The sequence below is a fragment of the Gossypium hirsutum genome, chromosome D11 (assembly GCF_007990345.1).
Source record: "Gossypium hirsutum isolate 1008001.06 chromosome D11, Gossypium_hirsutum_v2.1, whole genome shotgun sequence".
In the NCBI taxonomy this organism is placed as follows: Eukaryota; Viridiplantae; Streptophyta; class Magnoliopsida; order Malvales; family Malvaceae; genus Gossypium; species Gossypium hirsutum.
The window spans coordinates 40,671,572-40,694,781 of NC_053447.1; the positions used below are offsets into that span (position 1 = coordinate 40,671,572).

At 34.8% G+C, this 23,210-nt stretch overlaps 1 protein-coding gene across 1 annotated transcript; it reads right to left on the bottom strand.

The window, feature by feature from the left end:
- Nucleotides 1–18,764: 18,764 nt before the first annotated feature.
- Nucleotides 18,765–19,200, bottom strand: LOC107921763 (uncharacterized). The gene has a single exon (XM_016851579.2). It carries the CDS (start codon nucleotides 19,183–19,185, stop codon nucleotides 18,943–18,945), a length of 243 nt encoding a protein of 80 aa, XP_016707068.2. The 5' UTR covers nucleotides 19,186–19,200; the 3' UTR covers nucleotides 18,765–18,942.
- Between the last annotated feature and the right edge of the window lie 4,010 nt (nucleotides 19,201–23,210).

Consider the following 23,210-nt stretch of genomic DNA (forward strand, 5'->3'; position numbering starts at 1 on the left):
CGGCCATGGATGCATCATTCTTGCTTGGTGTTGATGTTGTGTTGGTGAGATATCAAGTTATTTTTGTGACCAAGTTGAGATTTGAATTTTTGGAATGAGTAAAGTTTTCGGCTATGGTAAATATAAGGGTGATGGATGTTGTGTCATGCTAAATCTAGATGAACAATGTTAGTGCTTATATCTCGATATTCATGAGTTTCTTTCTTGGTTTTACCTCAAACCCATGAAGTATTTTAATTGGTGTTGTTAGAGGGTTCGGTCATGGGATTATAAGCTTGTTAGTTTTGATGATGAAATTTATGCCTTGCAAGGGTAAATGGTGTCTTGATGCATTTGGCCATGGTAGAAAGTAGATGTGAAATGGTAGTAAGATAAAATGCAAAATGTTAGTATTTGATTACTAGTGTATAAATGCGTATTAGCCGAGTTTTGAATTTGAAACGAAACGGTATATAACCAATACAAGTAACCATACTTGTGGGAAGTATTAAGCATATAATTGGCCTCAACATATACATGCATACTCGGCCACATGAGAAGATTAGTGTTGCATGCATTCGATTAGAGGCAAGCATATTGATGCCTTTATCTTGGTTAGGACAATCGGCTAAAAGGGAGTGTGGGTTAATACGTTGAGTTGATGCATGATTTCACATGTATGTGACTTTAATGTCTAATGTATAAATATGGGCTAAGTGCCTTGTGTTCCTCTTTTCGATGCTCAAATGATTAAATCAATTTATTTGTTTAATTAAGCTCAAGAGCAAAGAGGACCAAAGTTGGATAAAGGAAAGGAAAAGTGATCGAATAGCCGCCGAAATCGTTCAACAACATCCGAGGTAAGTTTTAAGTGATTAAACGTTGAGTAAATTCAATTATAATAGGACATGATGAGTTGATTTAATAAGATATGATATGGCCATGATATGTTCTAAGCTCAAATGGTAAGTTCTTAAGTGTTTGAGCTTGGGAATTTAAGGGTAATTTGAAATAGTCTGCTTAGGACAGCAGCAGTAACGTGACTTTAGAAAATCACCATAAATTTATGGATTTGAATTAGAGGCTGAATGAGACATGAAATTAAAGCTTAATGAGTCTAGTTTCTTATAAAAGAAACCGTGTAAGCAAAGGAATTTCCGACAATGAGATACTTAAAGTTGTGTGAGATAGCGCAGAATGACACTGTAATCCTCTGTTCTGTTTTTAGAAAATCATTATAAATTGTACAAAATGGTTATAAGATAAAATTTATATGCTTAGACTCCTTAATGAGTCTAGTTTCAAATGAAATCAAATAAAACACATTTTGAATTCTGTAAAATGAGAAATTTGATTCGTAGTGAAGAGTGGTCAGATTAGTCAAACAGTGAAACAGGGGAAACTTTAAGAAAAATCTGGTATTGATTGGCCAAACCTAAAATTCTGGAAATTTTATGGATGGAAGATATACGAGTCTATATTCAGGAAAAATTAACAGAAAGTGATTTGGAGTTTTTTAGCTCCAGTTATAAATAATTTAGTGACTATTGCTCAGGAAAAACAGCTTGTGCTGAATTTGAGATTGTGTTGTAAACCTTGATAAACTTGTTTTAGTTGCTCATAAGCTATTGATTAAACCCATACGTGAATTCTAAATTGTGATATTGGAAAATGATAGATGTAGATTCAGCCAAGACAGTGTGTATATGTGAAAGTATATGTGGTATGTGAAGTATATTTGGATAATTGTGATGTGAATACATGAAAATCTATATTTTGATTTAGGATTCTATGTGATGAATGTGAAAGTGTATATATGTGATAAGGCCTAATGGCCGATGTGATGAATGTGAAAGTGTATATATGTGATAAGGCCTAATGGCCGATGTGATGAATGTGAAAGTGTATATATATGTGATAAGGCCTAATGGCCGATGTGATGAATGTGAAAGTGTATATATGTGATAAGGCCTAATGGCCGATGTGATGAATGTGAAAGTGTATATATATGTGATAAGGCCTAATGGCCGATGTGATGAATGTGAAAGTGTATATATATGTGATAAGGCCTAATGGCCGATGTGATGAATGTGAAAGTGTATATATGTGATAAGGCCTAATGGCCGATGTGATGAATGTGAAAGTGTATATATGTGACAGGGCCGAGTGGCCAACGTGATGGATGTGAAAGTGTATAAATGTGATAAGTCCCGAAGGGCATTTGTGTCAGTACTATATCCGGGTTAAAACCCCGCAGGCTTTATGCGAGAATATTATCACTGATTAATGTCCGTAAGCTTCGTGCTCGTACTATATCCGAGCTCTAAAGACCCGATGACTACGTGTGGGGATTTTGTCCGGGTAAGACCCGATAACTTCGTGTGGAGATTATGTCCGGGTAAGACTTCGTAATAAGAATTGCTTATAAATATATTCAATGCGAAAGGTTAAACAGGTATGTACTCCAAGTTTATATGTGAGCTTGATTTGCACTAAATCATAAGGTAGTTATGTGATGCATACGAGAGCAATCTATGAGACTATTCCTATGATTATGTGACATCGGATCAGTGTGAGAGGTTATGTGAAATCATACGATATATCTATGTCACATGAGCTCACTTTTATATGAAAGTTTATCTGCCTATTGTATATGATGAGATGGGCATATTCGGAAAAGGGATGGTATGCCCGAAGGAAGAGTGAAATAAAATATACGAACAACTATGTTATAATTTGATTGTTATTTGTTGACACTGCTTAAAACTTACTAAGCATTGTAATGCTTACTCCGTTTACTCTGTTTCCTCTGTTTTATAGATCTCATTTGGAAGCTACAGGCTCGGGGATCATCAGCAACTAGTCACACTATCACTATCCATTGTTTGGTACTGCTACGTTTTGGATTATCTTATGGCATGTATAGAATAGACTAGTGGCGAAAGAATATTTTTGGTTAATGTATATAAGCCATGCGAAAATGGCATCTTTTGAATGTTTACTTAGTGAAGTTTAAATTTTACCTCTGGTTGTGCTTAGTACTTATTTAAACGAACGATCTTTATTTCAAGAAAAAGTTCAAAATTTTACTGTTCTGACATGAGTTACAAGTCCGGTAATGCCCCTTACCTATTCTGGCGACGGTTACGGGATAGGGGTGTTACAAATAGTTTACTAAAATAATTCCACTCAATATCAAAGATCTCATTAGTGTCTTGTACCCAATGACCCTTAGAGTCCATCAAACCCTCAATTATATTCTTTTTGAATCTCCTCGAAGCCCGCACATGAAAAAACTGAGTATTTCTATCACCTTCTCTTAGCCATTGGATCCGAGATCTTTAGGCCCAATACATTTCTTCTTCCATGTAGAGGTGATTCAACTCGAACTGGGACACTTTCAATATGCCGATGTTAAACTCCATATAAGGCCCATCAATAAGTCTATTAATCTAATCAGTCAATCGGTGCATACGACTTTTCATTCTTTTGAAATGACGATATTGCCATGGCCCAAGCATAGAACACTCTCTCTCCATACCCTTAATAACATCAATATCGGTGCCCCGGGCTCTTTTGATAAAATATTTAGCCTTTTTCCCATGAGCCCAAGAAGCTTCAAACTTAAACAACAGTCTTGGGTCTTTCAGTTCAGCCCTAGGTTTATGGCCCAAAGTGTCCAAAACGACCGCATCATGATCTGAACAAGCTTGTCTCACCATATAACTTGATAGGAAAAGGGGTGTTCTCCACACCAGTGGCAGAGAACAAGAACCTATCCAATCGCTCCTTTATCAACCCATTGCGCTCCCGATTGTTGGTCCACATAAACCACCCTTTGTCAATTTTAATGTTCACAAGGGCCAACTCCTCAATAGTTCTTTTAAAGTCTTCCATATCAACCCTAGACTTTCTTCTACCTTCGGATTTCTCAAAATAATTAAGGATAGCGTTAAAATCTCCACCCACAATCCAATATTCGCTAACAGATTCCCCAATACTTTTTAAAAGGTCCCAAGAACGTCCATGAAGATTCAACTTAGCAAAACCATAGAACCCTGTAAAACTAAGGCTTGTATAATCATCCAGCTTTACCAACGAATCAATATGATGACTACAGTTGTTTTGGATGGTCACCTCAATCTTATCTTTCCACATAATAGCCAACCCACCCTTACGGCCCTCCAGATCAACCCTTAAGCAACCAGCCATCCGACACTTAACCCAAATACTTTCAAGCTTCACAGCATAAATTTTTGTTTCACATAATAACACAATATCAGGGATGTTAGCAACAAGCAGTTGCTTCAACTCACAAACTGTCGCAAGGTTCCCCATCCCACGATAGTTCCAGCATAAAATTTTTATGATTCTAGGCGGGGCTGATCGCCGGCCGCTGCATTTAAAGGTGAAAAATTCTCTGAGAGCTTCCTTCTAACCACCTTGAGTGGGCTTTCTTCAAAGTTCTCACCACTACTTCCCCTCATTCTTTTTCTTTTTTTTTTATTTCCCCCAATCTTTCATAACACTAGTCGATCATCTATCCATGAGTGAGCAAGACTCCTACTTCTTCCCCATATTTCATCTTTTTCTTTTTCTTTGTGTGACGTTGGTCCCATCTGTCTCTTCCAAGCCATTATTACTAGTATCAACCTCTGAAGATTTATTTCCACTTTTCACAAACTCAACATCGTTGTGCCAGTTACTTCTAGCCTGATTTGGCATGCTAAGTTGAATCGTCAACCAGTTACCATATTTAAAGTTTGACTTATCCGTACCTGGTATCTAATTTTGTTGAAGGCACTTCTATGTACTATGCCCAATGCAACCATAACTATAGCAAAAATTAGGAAGTCTTTCGTACTTAATCCCACATAGAATTTCAGTTTCTTCATTCCCAACCTAGTGAACAACCCTCCGCAAAGGTTTAGATACATCGATGTTAACTTTTACTCTTAAGTACTCAATCCAACAGCCATCTCTGTCCTTCCAATCGATCGCTATTACCTCCACCACATCAATAGCAACTTGTTTATCCATTCGTTCAAAGGGAATGTTATACACTCATATCCAAAACGGAATAATATGAAAAACATATTCCTCCATCTTTTTGCCTTAAACATAAGGAAGCATAGTAAAGAGACAGAAATGAAAAGCCACGATGCCAAGTTAATAATTCTTATCCTATCTTCAATATATCCAAACTTAACAACGTAGATACCCACCATCATTGCCACAAAATACACTAGTTCCTTAGTAAACCAAAAGGATTTCAGAACCTGATACATAGCTATTTATTGGCTTTTCTTTCTGACATTAATTTTCCAACAGCCCACGCTTAATAACTCTGCGCCTCCGAGTCTAATCTAGTCTTACTAACCACTCGTTTCAACTCATCTCCAGAGAAAGTTAGACTAGCTAATAACTCATTAATATCCTCCGCCATCATAAAAAAACAGACTTGTCCTCTAACAGATCAGAGAAGAAACCCATCAATAACCAACTCTACACCCAACAAGATAACAGAAATACCCCTAAGAGAAGAAAGAAACGGTAGAACGCTCAAGGTAGAAACAACAGACACCCATCACCCCACCAAACAAAGAAAGAGCACCCAAATCAAACAAAAAAATTAGCCAGTGTTTCCCGATAAGAATGACCACCTTTCACTTTCAAGGAGGTCGAAAGTCCACCCTTCAAAATCATATCGAGAAAACATCAGACAGAAAGCGTAGTAAAAAAGAACAAGAAAAACTACAAAAACCCTAGAGAGAAGAAAAACAAAACTTACAACAAACAAAGAAAATTTCAACAAAAAGAAAGAGAAAATAAAAGTCAAAACCAACTGTACGAACTGATAACAAGAGAAAAATGACAGTTAAAGAAAATAACAAAAATATGTAAAGCCATGCAATACAGAAACTAAAGGTCAAAAAAATAGAAAAAAAAACTCCACATTTTACTCTACATACAAAAGACGTAACAAAAAGTGAGACTCATGCAAAAGAACAAAGCACTCACAATAAACAGACCTACGTAAGAGATCTATTTCAAACTTGAATTTTAATCACCAACCCATGAGCTAAATCTCATAGGGTTGGGATTACATGATGGAAACTTTTATTTTCTTTAATAGTTGAAGCGTATATTTGACTTAATTTACTGTTTCATTCAATTTTTTTTATTTCCCAAGTGTATGCGTATTAGATGAATGTGCAATAGGCCCATAAAATTGAATCTAATTCTAAAAAGGTTAGATTATTTGGCCCGTAATTGAATGATATGAGAAAGTACTCGACAGATACTTGTAGTAGACTCTAGACATAGAGCAACGATCATATGGAATGAAGACAAAATAGTGTAGGGTACCCTGATAAGGCCTATAGACACAGGCCAGGTAATTTGAGACCTTGCTATCAAAAGAAACGGGTCATTTTAGTTCTTTTCTAAGTAGTAGATTAAGTTCAATTATGCTGAGGCATTACTGAAAGTAAGGAAAAATTCTTAGTAATCCCAACCTTCCAAATCAACATCGTAGACCTTCAAACCTTTGCCACAGCATCTTTGCCATATCATTCTTAAATATTTATTTGCTCGCATTTTATTCATGTAATCATTCTCGTAATTTCCATTGTATTTTTATTCTTACTTTGCCTTAGCATTTTCTAATAATAGTCAGTATACATTTCGCACTCATCCTTATTATTTTAATTTATCACTGTGCACTTAACCCAATAGAGATGATCTCACTTATCGTTTTATTACGTGATTTGGCGTGTATACTTACACAATTCGCATATCATAGTTACACGTAAAAGTTGTATTGTTCTATTCACTTCTTTAGGTTATTCGATAACCGTGAGAAGTATGGTAATGAGAAGTGCAGTAATGAGAAGTGCATGTCTAGGATTGGCTCTGGTTAGGAAAGACTTGGTTTTTAAGCGATCAAATTTGACTTACCTCCCTTTTCTGGGACCCTACTTGGTGCACGGCTCCTATTCACTTCTTCATTTTTTCCCTTAAGAGGAAAATTGTGGAGAATCTAGATTCTTGCGAATGAATGTGAATATTATAAAATTTTCATAGCATGTCATGTATATATTGTAAGCATGTCATTTAGATGCCACTAGGACTATTGTATAATCATTCTTGAAATTTGGGGTAAAAAACCTTGTATGTTTTTAAAATATTGAGTGGGAGAAGGTCCTTGAACAAGACCTACAACCTCCATTTACAGTCCTTAAGCGATAGCATGATAAATTTTTGAGTTAGTTCCTACCCTGGCCGCACCCCAAGGTAAACTTTTTCATGTGGGTTCACTAGATGGGATTTCCTTTTAAGGACAACAAGTCATGCATGACTCTCAGAGAGATTGTCCCAAGATGACTCACAAATAAAAGGATGTTCATGATGGGTGTTGAGTAAATGGTTACACACTTAAAATCATCACTTATTAAATAGTTTCCTAAGAAACGATATTTAAGTTAGAGATGATGGCCAAACGTTAAATGGTTTTTAGTTCGTGTGGAGTCTTGATAATTAAGATTCACGAACTGATTGGATGTAATCCATGTTCTTGCTAGTTAATCACGGGACTTAAGGTGACATGGTTGATGGGTGTGAGAATGATTGTAGCAATGAAATTTTTTTTTCAAGATTTTAATGCAAGACACATGCATTCTACTGCATTCTTAATATGTTGCTAAAATGAAAAATATTTGCTTAATACAAAGATAATAATTAGTGAAATCTTTATTTTTTTAGTTCAAATATGTCTCCTACTCCTTTTATTAGCATTCTCATTGAGAATAATTAAATGGGGATAACTTTCATGAATGGAAACGAAACTTGTTGATAGTTCTCAGCTATGGGAAACACAAATTCATTCTTGATGAAATGTGCCCTCCTGAAGCTCAGCCCAAAGTGAGAAATTGCTAGAAAGATTCTAACTCATTGCTCAATGTTATAAGTTAGCGAGAAAAAGTAGTGTGTTGCAAAAGCAACAGGAGAATTTTCATACTGCCAAAGAGATCATGACAAATTTGAAGGATTTGCTCGGAGGCCAAGTCACATTGGCTCGACAATCATTATTACAAATTTGATGAATTCTCAACAAAAAATCGGCACTCTAGTCAAAGAACATAAGCTTAAGCTTGTAGGATTCTTTGTGGAAGTGGAGGACAATGGGGCTGAATTAGATGTGAACACTCAAATTGAAATACTATTCACATCCTTAACCAAGGAGTTTGTTGGTTTTAGGGCCACTTAAAACTTGGGGAACAAGGCGCTTACCTTGAATTTGCTCATGAAGAAATTACAATCTTATGAGTTGATGTTGAATAGTGGTAAGCTAGTTTAGGAGAAACCTAAGGAAAACTTAGCTGTGGGCCCCTCGTCCTCTAAGGGGAAATAGAAAGCTAAGGGAAAGAAGAAGTCGACTAAGTCTTCGGTTCTTCCTCGTGTGGATAGGAAGAAGGCTAAGAAGTCAAAAGATCCTAAAAAGATCAAATGTTTTTTTTTTTGCAACAAAAAAGGGCATTTCAAATCAAACTGTAAGGAGCATTTGGATTACCTAACCGAAAAGGGAAAATGTATGGAACTCTTTGGGGTTGAACCTTGCTTAGTGTAAGAATCAATTGACAATTGGTTTATTGATTCTGGAACCACTAACCATGTGTGTGTTTTTTTACAGAGGTTCAGTGAAACAAGAAGTCTGTGTGACAGGAGCCTCTCGTTGTGGACCGGAGATGGGAGCTATGTTTCAACCAAAATAGTGGGAGAAATTATTTTACACTTTGATAATTTTAGGAAGATTTTTTAAAGAACCTATTTTATGTACCTCATTTTAAGAGGAATTTAATTTATGTAGCATGTTTATTTTATGACAGTTATACCATGAAATTCAATAAAATGAGTACTATTCACAGAAATCGTTCTTTAATCTATAATGGGTGGATGGAAAACAATCTCTAATTTATCAAACCAAATAACTACTCAATGCTTCAAATTGAAATAGTTAATAAAAAGCCTAAAACTTCTCACACTAATGAGGGTCACCTATGGCATTTAAGACTTGATCATATTAACCAAGAAATAATCACTAGACTCATAAAAGATGGTCCATTAAGTATGCTAAAGGAAGTTAGTCTTCCATAATGTAAATCTTGCTTGGAAGGTAAAATTACTAAAAAGTCTTTTAATGCGAAAGGTATAAGGGCCAACCAACCTTTAGAACTTGTGCACATTGATGTATGTGGTCCCGTGAGCATCAGTTCCCAAGGAAGTTATGATTATTACATGACTTTTATCGGTGACTATTCTCGATATTGATATGTGTATCTAGTGCACCGCAAAAGTGAAACCTTTGATAAATTTTAGGAGTTTCGTGTCGAAGTGGAAAAGTAATTAGATTTTTCCATAAAGAATCTTTAGTCTGAACAAGGTGGGGAATATTTGTCTGATGAGTTCTTAGGATACCTCATAGAGAATGAGATTTTATCCCAATTGACTGCATCGGGCACTCCACGACGAAACGATGTAGCTAGAGATGGAATCGAACCTTGCTTGACATGGTTCGTTCAATGTTAAGCTATTCATAGCTTCCTACTTTCTTCTAGGGATATTCGATACAAACAGCTTGCTATATTCTAAATGATGTGTCAACCAAGTCTTCTTGTAAGACACCTTATGAATTGTTGCATGGAAAGAAACCTATTGTAAATCAGTTTAGAATATGGGGTTGTCCAGCACACGTTCTAGATAAAGATGCAAAGAAGTTAGATGCACGGACAGAATTGGTGCATGTTTGTAGGATACCCAAAAGGAACAATGGAAGGATTATTCTACAATGCAAAAGATAATACGATTAAAGTTTCTACTCATGATACTTTCCTCAAGGAAAGCTACATGAATAACTTTAAGCCTCAAAGTAAAGTGGTCTTTGAGAAACTTTCGGGAGTGGTAGAATAATCACCAAGTTCAATTCTAGAGAAAGTTATAGAAAAACCTGCAAACGATCAACAACATAGGGGAATCCATCGTAGTGGGAGACTTTCTAAGAAACCAGACTTTGTCATCTATGATGGTAGTATTTACAATACGGAAGCCAATCATGAGGATGCAGATCCACTCATTTACGAGGAGGCTATGCAAGACTTTGATTCCAAGCTCTAGAAACATGTCATAATGCCGAGAAGGATTCTATGAAATCCAATGTGGTGTGGGAAGTTATAGACTTACCGATTGAGATTAAACCCATAGGGTGTCAGTTGATTTACAAGAAGAAGAGAAATGTGGAAGGGAAAGTTGAAACACATAAAGGTAGATTTGTAGGGAAAGGCTATACACAGAAAGAAGACATTGATTACAATGAGACCTTTTCTCGGGTATCCATGCTCAAGTCTATTCGTACACTCTTATCTATTGTCGCTGCTCTCGATTACGAGATTTGGCCAATGGATGTCACGACAACATTCTTGAATGGCTTTCTTGATGAGACCATTTACATGGCTCAACCCACTGGCTATGTTTTCAAAGCAAATGAGTAGAAAGTTTGCAAACTGCTAAGATCCATTTATGGACTTAAGTAGGCATCCCACTCATGGAATAAAAGATTTGATCAAATGATCAAGACTTTTGGATTTGAGAAAAACATTAATGAGCCTTATGTTTATAAGTGTATAAAGGATAAAAATGTGGTCTTCTTCGTTCTGTATGTCGATGATATTCTACTTATTGAAAATGATGAAGGAGAATGGGAGACAAGTTTGGCGCCTCCTCTTTCATAAGAATACATTGTGCTGCCAGGTTTTATGTTCTAAATATTTTCTTGATGGCGATATCTTCCATCCAAAGTGTGTTGACAAACCTTTTTTTACGTGGTCGAGCATTTATACGACTACTAAATTCCTCGAAGATGAATTCGGTTGGCAAGTTGGCAACAAGAGATCTATAAAAATCAGAGGGGATAAATAGGGTTTCGAGGGTCTTAATGGTGATGTTGTGTGTCTTTCCTCCTAAAATTTTTGGGAAGCAGTTGTTTGTGATCTCTAGCTGCCTAACTCATGTGCATGGAATGTTAATAGGGTCTGTAAGCTTTATGAGGAGACGATGGGTAACCGCATCTATGATCTTCTGATTATTTTGAATGGCCCTAACGATCAGATCTTTTGGTTTCACAACACCCATGGAATTTTTACAACAAAATCTGCCTACTCTTGGCTTCTCCTCAAGCAGGTTGGTTATGGGCCACACTATCTTTTTTGGAAAGTCATATGGAAAATGAAAGTCATCCCAAATATTTATATTTTTGCCTAGAGAGTTGGCCATATGATTCTTCCAACAAACACTAAAGTTGCTACAATCCAATAGAATGTTGATCGAGGCTATCCAAGGTGTGGGGCAGAAGTTGAAATTGCTATCCATGCCTTCATGGATGTCTCAAATCCCATGCCATTCTTGCTTGCAGTGTGCTCAGCAACAGGCTCCTCAATGGTGACTGCACTTGTTCTATTGACTAGCTCGCAGATGCAATACGGTTACTCAACAAAAAAAGATTTCGTGACGACTCTATGGAATGGTTGGAATAGCCAGAATAACTTCATATTTTATGGTAAGGATGAGGAAGCTCGAACGATGTAAGAAAGAGCAAAGGCCCTTAATAAAGATTTCCATATTCACAACATAATTTTTAAACCGATTTTACCATTGGCTCCCAATTGTCAGAAGTGGGAGAAGCCACCAAATGACTTTGTAAAGGTTAAGATGGATGCTGAATGTAGAAATAATACAATGAGTTATGGGATTATCATCCGTGATTGTGACGGCCTCATTATTGCAGGACAAGCGGGTGTAAAGGATGTCCAAATGAAACTCGAATGGGCTGAGTTGTACGCACTTAGTGAAGGGGTGCTCATTGCCCGTGATCTTAACCTGGGCAATGTCATTTTTGAAACTGACTGTGCCAACATGGTTAATCATCTTCGAAAATGCCAAGATGACATCATTATTCTTGGTTTTCATGCTAAGGAATTTGATGGTCTGATAAAGCAAATCTTGAAGGCGCGTGTTCAATTGATTAATAGGAGTTGTAACAAAGTTGTCGATGCACTTTGTAATTTCTCGCTTTTATATAGTTATTTTTTACGTTTTGGCATGAATTATCTTAGTTGTATCCATAATCTTGTAATTTTGGATTCTTCCTAATAAAATAAGGTTGTGACCCCCTAGTCTCATTTTATCAAAAAAAAAAGTATCTAGCATGTAAACATAGTCCAAGTTCCTAATGCAAATGCTAAAAATACTAATAAAATGTCCTAAAATGCCACTAGGTTTACCTAAGTACAAACATTTAACCAGGTCTAAAGGCATGAAATATAACTCTTTTCAAGAGTTATCAACAACACATGTATTTTCTCATTACCACACTTCTTATTTTTAATCGATCAACTATGGATCATCTCATATATATATCACAATTATAACATTACATAATATAAATATTATAAACAATTATAAAATAGATATATAATGAGATAGGTAATAAAAATAAAATTGCCGGCCAAGGTTTCCATGGCTCTATTTCTAGAAAATAAATAGAAAAATAAAATTACATAAATTTTCACCACAAGGCATTCCTTGGGTCTTCAACCGCCATCACATCTTTTCCTCGTCATGAACTCCTTTTGAAAAAATTACATTTAAGTCCTATGTTCATTTCCTGCTCATAAGAATTTTATTAATTTTAAAAAACATAGCCCTACGTGGAGATGATAATCCACGGTTTATTTCCTAAGAACCACAACCTTGGCAAAAAAATTATATAACAAATATATAATATCGCATCCATTCCCATATGTAACTCAAAACATGCATAAGATCCAATGACTGCCAATTTCTATGTAATCAAATCATTCAAGAAGATGAGAAATTTATTTTGATTATCTATTTATGCTTATAGATAGAACACAACCTAGCTCATGATACCAATCGTTGGAAAAAAACGAGTTCGAAAAACGCAGTGAAAAATAAATTTAGGGAAAAACCAGAGTTTAATTTTTTTTCCAAAATAATATCTTGGTTGTGATATCTAAAATAATAAACACTTAATCAAAATTGTACATTTTCAAGTTGTCTAGGATGAGCGCTTCGATTGAGTAATCTTTTCCACTATCCTCAAGCTCACGTCTACCGAGTGTGGGCTCGTTTCGAATCAAAAAAATTTCACAAAAATTACTAGCAGGGTAATTTCTATTTTCTCTAAAATTTTGGGTCAAGTTGTAAATCAGAAAAATATCTTTAGAAATTTTTTGGAATAATCTCTTCAGATAATTTTCTCTTGAATTCAAGTGTGTGTAAATAATAGCCCAAGGCTCTCTTTATATAGGGAGAGTTTAGAGAGTTCAACTATAATTAAACTTAATCACTTTAATATTAAATTAATATAATATTTATCAAGATAAATATTTGATTAAATTTAATATTAAATCTTATTAAAATAGTAGAATGTTTATGTACAAGATAAACATTAAATTAAATTAATATTAAGATAATCACTTTAATATTAAATTAATAAAATACTATTAAGAAAAGTATTAAATTAAATTTAATATTAAAATATTAAAATATTAAAATAATATTATTTTTGGAAAAGTTAATATGAAATCAAATTCCCTGATAGAGTCATAGTAGTAGTATAACTCTTCCACTGCTCAACCACCGATGACCAACAGCCGTCGGCCATCGAGACGTTGCCGTCACAGCCACCGGCACTACCATGTCTAGTGATACAGGTGCAACACCTTTACAGCACCCAGAGTTGGTTTGGCTGCTGCCGGTTCGGTCCAGGTTAATGACAACTTGACCCGTCCAGTCTAGCCACCAGTTGGACCATCGAGACCGTCGGCTTGGTTTCACATACCAAGCCTGATTCGACTAGTTTTTAGGTATTGATCTAGTTTTGGGCACCCGAACCCAATTTATGATTTTAGGTCCAATTTTCAAATTCAAGTTTCAAATTCAATTTTTTGACTTGAAATTTAACTTCCAAAAATATCATATTAATTTTTAATTAATTTGATTAATTTAATTTTACTTGATCAAAATTAATTTTTCTGAAAATCACTTAGATACAATGGGCTATGGGCTCTAAGGATTATTAATGTGATCAAAATTAACCTGTGACCTCGTTCCATATTTATTAATCCACACAATGCCAATAAGAGAATACCATTAACTCCTTAATTGAGCTATGAATTCCATTATTGTAGTAAAGCTATTCCATACACAAGTCATATACCCAACATACCGGCTATGGGCTCGATCATCTTTAGAGCATAAGCCTCCACTTATATCAAAGCACATGAGTTGCATACGCATGGTCAGTGACTAACTCAGGATTTAGGTAAATCACACCATGAACGTCATAAGTAAATTAATTCACAAACGGATTCAAGATTAATTCATCTTGGGTCCAGTCTAATGTTTCTACTATTCTGATAGCCAAGGCTAGCCATCTACCCAATTGGAATTGTAGACGACATAATAATCCTTCTCAAAATTTTAATCAAATACTTACTTTGATTCTTTTACGGGATTATGGACTCATTTAGATTATCTACTAAAGTAAGTTGTCTTTCTCCCAATGTAAACATTCTTATAATGCCACTTATGTTCAATTTGAACTTAAACAATCAATAAGCTAATATTTGCTTGTCACAATTTTGCTATGCATGCAAAATATAAAAGACATAATAGTGAAATGTGAAATTAACTTTATTTATTTATTCATCGTTCAAATAAATAGAAAACAGTTACATATTTACTACAATATAGACACATTTCCCAACAGGAAGGGCATGTTAGTTGCTAACCAGATTGGCATATATGTTGGGCCACTAGTAGAACATGTTAGTTGTTAAGTAGGTTGTGGCCAATGGTAGGGTATGTTAGTTACGAACCAGTTGGCGTGAGTGTTAGGATTGGTAAAGCATGTTAGTTGCTAACTAGCCTAGCGATATGGGTGCTGCATACGATAGGACATGTTAGTTGTTAACCATGGCAAAGACCCTTGAACTCAAAGGAACACACATGTGTTCCACATGATAAGAAATGTGATATTTATTCTGATATGCGGTTAAGGGATCCGAGGTTTAACCCAAGGAAGGATTTGAAAGGAATAAGTTAATATGACTCTGTATGTAATATATGTTATGAATTTTATAGAGTAAGTTAATATGGCTTTGTATGTGTTTCATGTTTACTGTGTTGGAAACATACTGTATTTGTTAAGTATTGATCTTTGCATATAGAATCCGCCCAAATGAAGGCTTATCTGATTTAGCCTAATGAGATGTCTGAAATGAAAAGATATGTGTTAGAAAAGATTGTATTTGATTGGGAAGTGTCAGCTCTGTTAAGGTTAAAGTTCTCTTTAGTGTCAGAATGAAAGTAACTGCCCAATGTTAAGGAAGAGAGTATACACCTAATATTAGAGTTCGCCGAAAGTTAGAGTTCACCTAGAAATGCTATCCGTCATGATTAAGTATCCACCAATAGTATGAGTGTATCCGCCCAACTGTCAAGGTGTGTAGGATAGTCACTACACCAAAACAGGCTTTTAGCGGCATTTTTAGCGGCGTTTGGATAAAAAACGCCGCTAAAGATCGAGCATTAGCGGCGCTTTTTGGAAAACGCCGCTAAAGATTGAGTATTAGCGGCGCTTTTTGGAAAACGCCTCTAAAAACAAGCATTAGCGGTGCTTTCCAAAAAGTGCCGCAAAAAACCTAAGCCCGACAACGTCGTTTTCTGAGCTTTCGGGGCTTTAGCGGCGTTTTTAAGAAAGCGCCGCTAATGCTAAGGGATTTAGCGGCGTTTTTGAGAAAGCGTAGCTAATGCTCAGGGCTTTAGCGGCGTTTTTGAGAAAGCGCCGCTAATGCTCAGGGTTTTAGCGGTGTTTTTGATAAAGCGCAGCTAATGCTCAGGGATTTAGCGGCGTTTTTGGGAAAGCGCCGCTAATGCTCAGGAATTTAGCGGCTTTTTTGAGAAAGCACCGCTAATGCTCAGGGCTTTAGCGGCATTTTTGAGAAAGCGTCGCTAATGCTCAGGGCTTTTAGTGGCGATTTTCATAAAGCTCCGCGAATGCTCTATTTTTAGTGGCGTTTTCTAAAAAGCGCCGCTACTGCTCAGGGATTTAAAATAATTTAAAATATTTGTTAAAAATGGAAAATTAAAATACTATATTTAAAATAATTTTAAAGTTTTTTGGATACAATACTGATTTTTTTAATTTATATTTTAAATAATTTCTTATATAATCGTTAGAGTATATCGTTAGAGTATAGGGTTTTTGGTTTAGGGTATATGGTTTAGAGCTTAAGGTTTAGGTGTTACCGTTTTAAGGTTTATGGATTATGGGTTTAGGGGTTATGGTTTATGGTTTATGGTTTAAAGGCTAGGGTTTGAGGTTTAGAGGTTATGTGTTAAAGGTTTATGGTTTTAGGGTTTTAGGGTTTTAGGGTTTAAGTTTATGGTTTAGGGTTTAGATTAACTAGTGTTTTCTAATTTATATATTAATTAATTTCTTATATAATTGTAAAAGAGATAATATTAATTTGGTTCTTCAAAATCGTGTGAAGATTTGGTTCTTTAAAATCGATATAAGTTATATCCAAGGATATCCCCATATTATCCCATCCCGGTTCAGTATTTTTAGTGCTCGGTTTATTTTTCTATCCAGTTCAGTTTTATGCGTGTTTTGCCTTGCCCCCGCCGTGATCAAGTAATTATATATGGATTTAGAGATTATGGATTAAGGATTATAGTTTAAGGGTTGAGATTTAAGGTTTAAGGGTTAGGAGTTAGGGGTTAGGAGTTAGTGGTTAGGGATTAGGAGTTAGGGATTTAAGGTTTAGGATTTAAGGATTCAAGGGTCGGGTTAGGGTTTAGGGTTTAGATTAATTAATTTTTTTAATTTATATATTAAATATGTTCTTATATAATTGTAAAAGAGATGATAATAAATTTAATATATTAAAATTATGAGTATAGTTTATATTATTTAAGAGATATAAAATAGATAGACTTTATGTGTATTGAATGGCTAATTTAGGGTTTAAGGTTTATTTGAGATTTGTTAAATGATACAATTTTATACAATTAATTAATGTTTTTATATTTAAAAATATTTAATCTAAACCATTTGATATATTTGATATGGATATATAGGTAATTATTTAATTTGGATAGGACCAAATTATAAGAAAAAAATACAAAAATAAAACTGAGATAAAAATGATATGGATATATAGGTAATTATTTAATTTTGATAATTCTAACTTAATAATTGATTACAGCCATTTTGTTATTTGTTTTCTTATTAAAATATATAATATTTATTTTGAGAGTACTTGATTTTTTTATTTTATAAAAAAATTAATTTAAAAAATTTTTACCATAGTAAAATGGCGTCATTTTATTCAAAATAAAATAATTTTTTTACGACATTTTAAAAAAAACGCCACAAAAAATAATTTCACTTTAAAAAATGGCGCCTTTTATCCCAAAATTCCCTTACAACCCCTAAATCCCCCCCCCAAATTGGTATCCTCAAAATACCTAAGAGCATGTTTGGTTGGATGTATTGGCTATGCCAATACACCCCTAATCGGTGGGCCCCACATAAACTCATGTTTGGTTCAGTGTATTGCCTTAATACACTCCTATTACGTTACGGATGTAATCCATATTTTCTCTGCTTTAACACCGATTCCCAATCCCTTCCAAAAGTAAGGATCAGCTAATCGGTGTCTGTTTTACCCTTCCCAGCCGAAATCGATCTCCACCCCCACTCTCTCCCTCTCCCTCCCAACATCAACAGAAGTTGCCAGTGAACCAAACCTCCACCCGCTCAGATCTTTCGCCGACTTTCATCTTGGCATCTTGGCATCTTTCGCCAACATCAACAGAAGCGGCAAGTGTTTCTTCTCTTTTTTTACTTAATTTGGATTTTTAATTTTCTTTCTCATGATTGTTTTGTCGACAAAAAACAGAATTGTGTTCTTCAACTATGGTGGGTTTTGTCTGTTGAAATTAGGGTTTTTTTGGGATAAATTTTGAATTCTCCTGCATTTTGATTCTATCTTGTATCCTTCACAGTTGTCTGTTGAAATAACTTCTATTTGCTCTTTGCTCTTTGGTGTTTCATGTCTGCTGCCTGATTAAGTTACATTCTGCTGCCTGATTAAGTTACATACTAGCTTCTATTTGCTGTTTGGTGTTTCATGTCTGCTGCCTGATTAAGTTACATCTAATTACATGTACATGTAATTTAAAACGTGGAAGAGAAAACCAAAATCGTTCTCTTGAAATGCTGTGTTTATATTTTATTACAAGAAACAATAACCATTTATGTGAGTTTGCCAATTCTGCGAAGTGAATGGCAACCACTGAATTGAAAACACTTTGGGTTAAAATGTCCCTATACTTCTCCAATTCTTAAACTTGATTTTGAAATAAAAAATTAAACATGATTTTTATAATAAAACTTATTCTTCACAGAATTAAATTCATACTATAAAATTTTTAAAAAATACAACCACTATAAATTAAATTTCCTACTTTGAAATTTTCAAAAAATACAATCACTATAGACATATTTTAACCAACACTATGTAATCCTGAAGTGTTAACCCCCCCACGCCATGATAAACACCAAATCATTCTTTTCAACGCAGATTAATTAATTTGAATCATTGGTACATCAACAAAACACACCATACCACTGCAGAGCACTGGTGTATACATTTATTTAAAAAAGAAAGTAAGAAAAACAACATCTTTGTGTTATTACATGTAGGAGCATACGTGTGTATATATATATATTACATCTTACTATATAAGACATGTAAAAGGAGATAGCAGTAGGTTGGTAGGTAGGGAAGGGTAGCTAAATGAAGCAAGGTAGGCCTAGGCTGTGCCAATAATGCCCAAGTCTTGGTTGTCATCGTTGTTGGGAGAGGGAGAGCCAAAGATAGGGCCACCTTCGCCAGTAGGATCTTTCACCTTGTCCTCCAGCCTATCAACCTGAATGCCACCCTCATCCTCCTTGGACCTCAGCTCCGTTTTGCTCTTATTCTCTCCTCCTTGTATTGATTCATATATCGTTGCCGTCTTCAACTCCTTGGGCAATGCTCCTTGTGCCCCTGACATTGTTTATTTACCTTTTACTTTCTCTGATCAATTTTTGGGAGTCTTACATTGTTAAATTCTAGGAGTTTTATTTTTCAGGAAACTTGACATGAATACATCACTTTTATATTTGGGGGAAGGCTAGACACACAGACTCCAATTGAGGAGACTGTGAGGGCAATGAATTATGTAATTGATAAGGGTATGCATTTTCTTTTGGTATTGCAGTGAGTGGTCTGCACAACAGATTGCGGAAGCATGGGGAGTAGCTGAGAGGTTGGAGTCCGCTTGCTTCTGGAGTGCTTACTGGAAAATACAACAAAGGAAATAGACCACCTGACAGTCGGTTTGCTTTGGAAAATTTCAAAGTAAGAATCACTTCACATTTGATTTGTTACTTTTGATTTTGTATGCTTTATTGATCTTTTTATCTCAATTTGAACATAATTGCTTGTTGAATTATAGGTTCCTTTTTCCTCGTAAGGATATATTCTTTTCAATGAGATTGGTTTTAGGCTATGTTTCACTATGTTTTGTGCTTCTTACGAATCTAACATATTGTTTATGCATATGTGCTTGTAATAAATATAATTTCTTGCACGTTTACAGTTGATAAATCTCTGGTGTCTGTATCAAAAAACAAAACAAAAATATCAAAAACTCAACTGTATAGTGGACTAATCTGATAAATCTCTGGTCTCTGTTGTAGCATATGTTAATTATTTCTATGAGACTAATCTTTTCTTTTTCTTTTATCATAAAATAAATAAAATATGTTGCAGTTAATAAGAATAAATTAATGTAATTAAATTATTTCATTAATAAAATTTAATAACTGGTCCACCTCAAATTTTATTGATTACTCAACAGGATGTAATTGAGTTAGGTTTAATATATATATTTTTTTATATTTTTATTGCATATTATAAATTATTAAAAATAAATTAACCGGCTGGTTCGATTATGAATTTCATTAATTGAGTAAAAACTGATTTAACTTATTTTAATTGATTTAACTGAAATCGATAAAATTAAATGTGTTGATTAAGTTGATTCAATCGGTTTACACGAACTTTGTCTATTTTTATCCAAATTTATATAAAATTAAATGTGTCGATTAACTAAAAAATGATAAAACTAAAAAAATACAAACGTTGACACTTTATGTCAATTAAAATGCATATCATTAATTACAATTATTTTATATGACAAGTCACACATTATAAATAAGATGAATATGAAAGAAAATTTCTTTTTCCTTTACAGAAAAATACTGACCACATTGTATGACTGATACAATCAACTAAATTCGTAAAGTAATATTTTAAAGGTTTGGATGAGACTGAAATTGCAAAATAAACTAATAAATTATTTTTAAATAAAAATATAAAATATAAATAAATATGTATGATTGATACAATCAACTAATTTCGTAAAGTACTATTAAGCGAAAGCACCTCTAATCCAATAAAATTTCAAATACTTTCTTTGATAGCAATGGCACTAATAATAGTTCAGTTTGTTTTCAAGTGTCGAGGTTTTATTGATTGTGTGTTCTAATTTTAATATGGTGCAGTAATGGCCCGTTTGCCTTTAATTGCACTACGTGAGAGGCGTAGAAGAATTGGTATTGCATTGACACTATGGTTGGAAATCTGTAGAATTGCGATTTGGTTCTTATTTAGAATGGGTGCCAGCCTTAGCCTACAGACTTATAGACCAAGGATTAGGTCTTATACCTTAGATTTTTATGCAAAACGGGATTATGTGAAAAGGCTTGTATATGCTAGTGATGAGACTTGTATTGAACAAGTTAGGATGAATAGAACTGCCTTTTTTAAACTATGTGAGATGTTAGAATCGATAGGGGGATTGAAGTCGTCAAGAAACATGCTTGTTGATGAGCAAGTAGCAATGTTTTTACATATCATATCCCATCACCTGAAAAATCGAGTAATCAAGCATCACTTTAGAAGGTCCGGGGAAACTGTAAGCAGAGCTTTTCATAGTGTTTTAAATGCTGTCATACGCTTACAAGATGTCTTATTTAAAAAGCCAGAGCCAATTACAGCCGATTCTTCTGACACAAGGTGGAAATGGTTTAAGGTATTAGACTGAGTTTTATATATAGCTTGTACGACATTTAGTTGACTAAAAATGACATGATTATTCTAACTCAAGGTTTTATATCATGTGATATAGAATTGCTTAGGTGCTCTTGATGGAACCCACATCAAGATTAGGGTGCCAACAGTTGATAAACCTAGATATCGAACCCGAAAAGGTGACATAGCAACAAATATGCTAGGTGTTTGTACACCTGAGATGCAATTTGTTTATGTTCTTCCTGGTTGGGAAGGTTCAGTTGCCGATGGACGGGTGCTTCGAGATGCCATTAGTAGAAGATATGGACTAAAAGTTCCTCGTGGTACAGTGTATAGTTAGAGGAATTTGAATTATTCATTGAGATCAAACTTTGCTTGCTGAATTAATCATTTTTTAAAAAATTATTTTATAGGTTGTTATTATCTAGTTGATGCTGGATACACAAATTGTGAGGGATTTCTTGCACCATTTAGAGGACAGCAATATCATTTGAACGAGTGGCGTCAGGGTTATCAGCCAAGTTCTCCGCAAGAGTTTTTTAATATGAAACATGCCTCAGCACGTAATGTCATTGAAAGATGCTTTGGCTTATTAAAACTTAGATGGGGAATACTTAGAAGTCCATCGTTTTATCCTATAAGGGTGCACAATAGAATTATTATTGCATGTTGTTTGCTCCATAATTTTATTCGAACCCATATGAGTATTGATCCCATTGAAGCGGAGGTGGGAGAAGGATTACCTACTAATGTGGTGGATGACGATGAACCGAATATCACAAATATTCATCCATCGGATGCTTGGGCAACTTGGAGGATGGAACTAGCCAACCAAATGTTCGATGAATGGCAAACATCTAGAAATTAGTTAGGTTTAGGGACAAATTGAGTTTGAATTGATAAGTTGATGTTATTTTATGTATCTAGTTTATGAAACTTTGGTGGTCTTTGATTAAAATTCTGTATTGTACTAAACTTTGTTGAATTATAATCTAATTATCTTTTCATTCAGCATGTGTTATAAATTTAAATTTAGTATTGAACTACCGATATAATATTATAAATTGTTCACCTTTTGATTCATGATATTCAAAATAGTAAATAATGTTAATTTGTTTTTTTTCTTAAGAACAATATGTCAGGTGTTCCACCAACGGGTGCTTCTTCTCAAGCTTCTCGAGGAAGCAAGAGAAAATGGGTTCCAGAAGAGGATGCAGCCTTGGTTTCTTGCATGGTGGATTTGCACAATGTAGGAACATTTAATGCTGATACCGGATTCAAAGCCGGTTATTTGAACGAGCTAGAGAAAATGCTAGAAAAGGCTTTACCAGGAGCAATGTTGAAGGCGAGACCAAATATTGAATCTCGGATTAGGTGCTTAAAAAGGGAATGGTCAGTCGTCTACGACATGCTTAATGGTCAAAACAACAGCGGTTTTGGTTGGGACGAGTATAGGCAGCTCGTTGTTGCTGAAGATGCAGTTTGGGAATCCTATGTTAAGGTAAAATGTATTTCAAGTATTTATTTGCTTTTTTACAAAACTTATAACTAATATGATTTCCTCCTTTTTTTCAGAGTCACAAAGAAGCCTCTCAGTTCAGACATCGTTCTTTCCCTTACTACAACCAGCTTACTGCCATATACGCAAGAGATCGGGCGACTGGGAAAGACGCTCAAACAGCTGCTGATGTTCTTGAAGAAATACATGCTGAGGATGATCGTACTACAGATATGAATGAAGAGAGAAACACATTCTATGACTGCGAAGCTGACGTCTCTTTAGACGACATGGATGTTTCCGGTATGAATCCGCGAGGAGATAGAGATCAAGGGGGTTCCTCATCTTCAAACAAGAGAAAAAAGAAATATGATGCTCGTGATAATGTGTATGCTTCATTTGAGGAGGCTGCCACCTTGTTGGGGGAAAAAATCCAGGCCGTT